Source organism: Helianthus annuus, chromosome 2 (assembly GCF_002127325.2).
Source record: "Helianthus annuus cultivar XRQ/B chromosome 2, HanXRQr2.0-SUNRISE, whole genome shotgun sequence".
NCBI classification, from domain to species: Eukaryota; Viridiplantae; Streptophyta; class Magnoliopsida; order Asterales; family Asteraceae; genus Helianthus; species Helianthus annuus.
Window position 1 is genome coordinate 112,136,573 of NC_035434.2, and position 4,038 is coordinate 112,140,610.

At 44.9% G+C, this 4,038-nt stretch overlaps 1 protein-coding gene across 1 annotated transcript; it reads right to left on the reverse strand.

Annotated features, from left to right (window-relative positions):
- Positions 1–226: 226 nt before the first annotated feature.
- Positions 227–2,236, reverse strand: LOC110924581. The gene is made up of 2 exons (XM_022168576.1): positions 1,206–2,236; positions 227–908 (listed from the first exon to the last, which is right to left on the reverse strand). Exons 1-2 carry the CDS (start codon positions 2,234–2,236, stop codon positions 227–229), a joined length of 1,713 nt encoding a protein of 570 aa, XP_022024268.1.
- Between the last annotated feature and the right edge of the window lie 1,802 nt (positions 2,237–4,038).

A 4,038-nucleotide genomic window follows, 5' to 3' on the forward strand; every position in this document is an offset into this window, starting at 1 on the left:
TGTGTGAACGTTTGTCAACAGCTTGTCTGTTTTTAGACTGTTCATGAGGTGTACAATGTTTGACCATATCGTTTTCGCGCGAACCAAAATAATTTCATGCAATTTGTAATAAATAGTGATGTAAGTAAAAATGATGTTTGTATTGATAAGAGCGCAAGGCTTGTGATACAAGGTATAATAAGGAAATACATTGCCTGTATGTTTTTTCCGCTTTTGTAGACTTGGTTCACATGTAACACCTGCGTAACTGTTGTGCGTTCCAGGTACGGGGAACTAGGGTCCCATCAATCCTTTTTAAGGTATATGCCCCCTTGCCTAAGACTTCGTTAATGACGTATGGTCCTTCCCACCTTGGTGCTAATTTGCCAGGTTTTTCGGCGTTTGAGGCCTCGTTGTCGCGCAAGACAAAATCTCCGGGGACAAAGGTGCAAACACGCACACGCGCATTGTAATATTTTTCGAGCTTGGATTTGTACCTTGCTTCTGTTATGGCAGCGTTCTCGCGCCTTTCTTCCAGAAGATCCAAATCCAGTCTCCGTTCTTGTTCGTTGTTCTGTCTTTCCATAGCCAACATGCGCGGTGATGGTAGGCCTATCTCAGCTGGAATGACGGCCTCTAAGCCATATACTAGACTGAACGGAGTTTCTCCGGTGCTAGTCTTTGGCATTGTTCGATGCGCCCAGAGGATGCTAGGAAGTTCGTCAACCCATCCTCTGCGCACTGTGCCAAGTCGCGCTTTTATGCCATCAACGATTTGTTTGTTTATGCTTTCTACCTGACCGTTCGCTTGAGGATGTGCAACGGAGGCAAAGTTGTGCTCGATTTTCATTTCTTTGAACCATTTTTGAAGGTCTTCCGCGGCGAAGTTTGTACCATTGTCGGAAATAATGCGCAATGGTAATCCAAATCTGCAAATGATATGTTCCCATATAAATTTGCGGATTACCATTGTTGTTGTTGAGGCTAAAGCTTTAGCTTCCACCCATTTTGTGAAGTAATCCACCGCGACGATGATGAATTTTACTGCCCCTGGCGCGTCAGGAAATGGGCCGACAAGATCGATGCCCCACTGTTGGAAAGGCCAAGCGGAAGTAACGGGAATTAGCGGATTTTTGGGTCGAAGTGTCTTTGATGCGTGACGTTGACATGCTTCGCATCTTCTTAATAGATCCACCGCGTCCATGTGCATTCCTGGCCAGTAGTACCCGGCGTTCATTATTTTTGCCACGACCATGCGCGGTCCCGCGTGTATCCCGCATAATCCCTCGTGGATTTCTCTGACTAGGTACTGAGCGTCTGTTTTATCAACACAACGTAGTAATGGGCCCATGAATGATTTTCGATAAAGGACGCCATCCGCCATCTCGTAGTTTATTGCTTTGTGTTGTATTTTTCGGGCTTCTGCCTTTCCTTCCGGAAGTTTTCCGTGTTGAATGTACAAAATAATTGGAGACATCCAGGATGGATTTCCCATTTCTATGACGCTTACTTGCTTGAGATGAATGGAAGGATTGGATAATACCTCTATGCGTACCTCCTTAGCTAAGTGTTTAAAGCTGGTAGCAGCTAACTTGCTTAGCGCGTCAGCATGCTTGTTCTCGCTTCTGTTTATGTGATTGACTTTGAATGTTTGAAATTGGTTGATCAACATCCGCGCTTGTTCAAGGTACAATGCCATAGCTTCTCCCTTCGCATCATAACGACCGTTAACTTGTTCAGCTACTAGCTTTGAGTCAACGTTGGCTTCAAGGTTTCTTGCCCCCATTTTGAGTGCTAGACGAAGACCTGCTAAAAATGCTTCGTATTCTGCTTCATTGTTGGTGCTTTGGAAATCTAAGCGTATGGCATATGTAAGTTCGTGATTATCCGGACTGACTAATCGGAGACCTGCTCCTGCTCCGTCGTCATTGGAAGCACCATCTGTGTGTAAGGTCCAGACTCTTTCGTCAAAAACAGGCGTCGGGTTCTGGATTGCCTCACATTCTTGTATTTTATCGATGGGAACTTCAGTGGCGAAGTCTGCTAGAACTTGCCCTTTGATTGCTGGTCTTGGTCTGTAAAAAATGTTGTAGCCTCCCAGCTCGATGGCCCATTTAGCTAATCTTCCCGCCACGTCGGGTTTTGACAAGATTTGGCCCAAATGATAATTTGTTAGAACTGTGATGACATGGCCTGAAAAGTACCTGCGCAAATGTCTGGACGCGTGTACTAGCGCTAGAACCAGTTTTTCTATCATTGAGTAACGGGTTCAGGGCCGGTGAGCATTTTGCTGATATAGTAGATTGGAGTCTGGATATTTTCCCGTTCTACCATTAATATTGCGCCTACTGCTACCTCCGCGGCTGACAGATATAAGATTAATGGTTCTTTTTCTTTTGGCGCAGTCAGTGTTAACTGAATTAAATATTCTTTCATTTGCTTGAATGTTGCTTCTGCTTAAGGTGTCCATTGAAAAGGAGTTTTCTTTCCGCAGTTTCGCAGCGTGCTGATAAATGGATCAGATTTTGCCGCATGATTGGCCAAAAATCTGTTCAGAGCTGCTAATCGTCCGGCGAGCCTTTGCATTTCTTTGACTGTTGCAGGTGATGGCATTAGCTGAATGGCCTGCACTTTCTCCGGATTAACCTTAAAGCCGTCTTTTGTAACTATGAAACCCAAAAATTTTCCTTCTTCCATGCCGAAAGAGCACTTTGTCGGGTTCAGTTTTAAGTTTACGCTTCGTAAGGAATCGAATGTGCGCTGGATATTGTTGAGCATGTCTCCTCTTCATGGCTCATGATGACGAGGTCATCCATGTATACTTCGACAGTTTTGCCAATATCCTCGCTAAAGACTGTGTCCATTAAGCGCTGATACGTTGCGCCTGCGTTGCGCAAACCAAACGGCATTTTTGTGTAGCAGTAGATGCCTTTATCTGTGCGGAACGTGGTTTTTTCTTCGTCTTCCTCTTTCATCTGAACCTGGTGGTAGCCCTTATAACAGTCGAGAAAGCATTTCCATCTGAACGATGCTAAAGAATCGACTTTCTTGTCTATCTCTGGGAGCGTGTAGCAGTCTCTAGGGCATGCTTTGTTGAGGTCTTTGAAGTCAACACACATTCTCCACCCGCCGCTATGTTTTTGCACCATAACTGGATTGGCAACCCATGTATGGTATTTTACTTCGCGCAAGATTCCTGCATTGAGTAACTCTGTTACTTGCTCATCCATCGCTTTTGCTTTTTCTTCACTGAAGCTGCGCCTCCCTTAAGCAACCGGTTCTACTGACGGTTTAATGTTTAAACAATGTTGCGCGATGTCGCGTGGAACTCCAGTCATGTCTGCTGGGCACCAGGCAAATATATCTTTGTTGTTAGACAACAACCTTTTCAGTTGTATGCGTATTGTCGGTGACATGGCTTGTCCTAGCAGGATGGTTTGCTCTGGGTATTCGCTGTTCAGAACCCATTTCTCTGGTTCGTCTGGTGCTGAAGATTTGACTGCCTTTGCTGGTGGTTCATCGTCCACGGACATGACTTCTTTGCTTGAATAGAGAATTGCAACTCCGGTTTCTGTCGGAAATCCACAAGCAGCATGTGGAATGGAAGTGATCATGCTGAATTCTCTTTGTGACCTTCTCCCGAGCAAAACATCATGACGCGATGTTGCTGGCATGACCATGAAATTTACAGTAACTGTTCGTGAATGTTTGCCGTCTGATAAGGTCACCGGGAAAGCGATTTATCCTAACGGGAAAACAGCTTCATTACAGAATCCGGTGAGGGGAAAATCGACCGGTTCTAAACGTGCTTTATCTTCTGAATCGAGCTGTTTAAAGCACTATTCATATATGATGTCCATCAAACTTCCTGGATCTATGAACATATAGTCCGTTCGGTAATGTCCAAAAATACCAGTGATAATCACCGGTCGTTCTTCCTGAGGGCCCCCAGGAACAACAGGGAACACGACTTGCTGTTCTCTCCAGTGTTGATCATAGTTTCATTTATTTGGTCTTTGTGACGGACCTCCTTGAACCATGTGTATTTGCTTTCGATGT

Excerpts from the sequence above, each read along its gene's own strand:
- LOC110924581 (XM_022168576.1), bottom strand. The coding sequence starts at position 2,236 with ATGATAGAAAAACTGGTTCTAGCGCTAGTACACGCGTCCAGACATTTG. Across the intron at positions 909-1,205 it reads GCAAAAATAATGAACGCCGG|ATTTGGATTACCATTGCGCA; the intron begins GTACTACTGGCC and ends TATCATTTGCAG.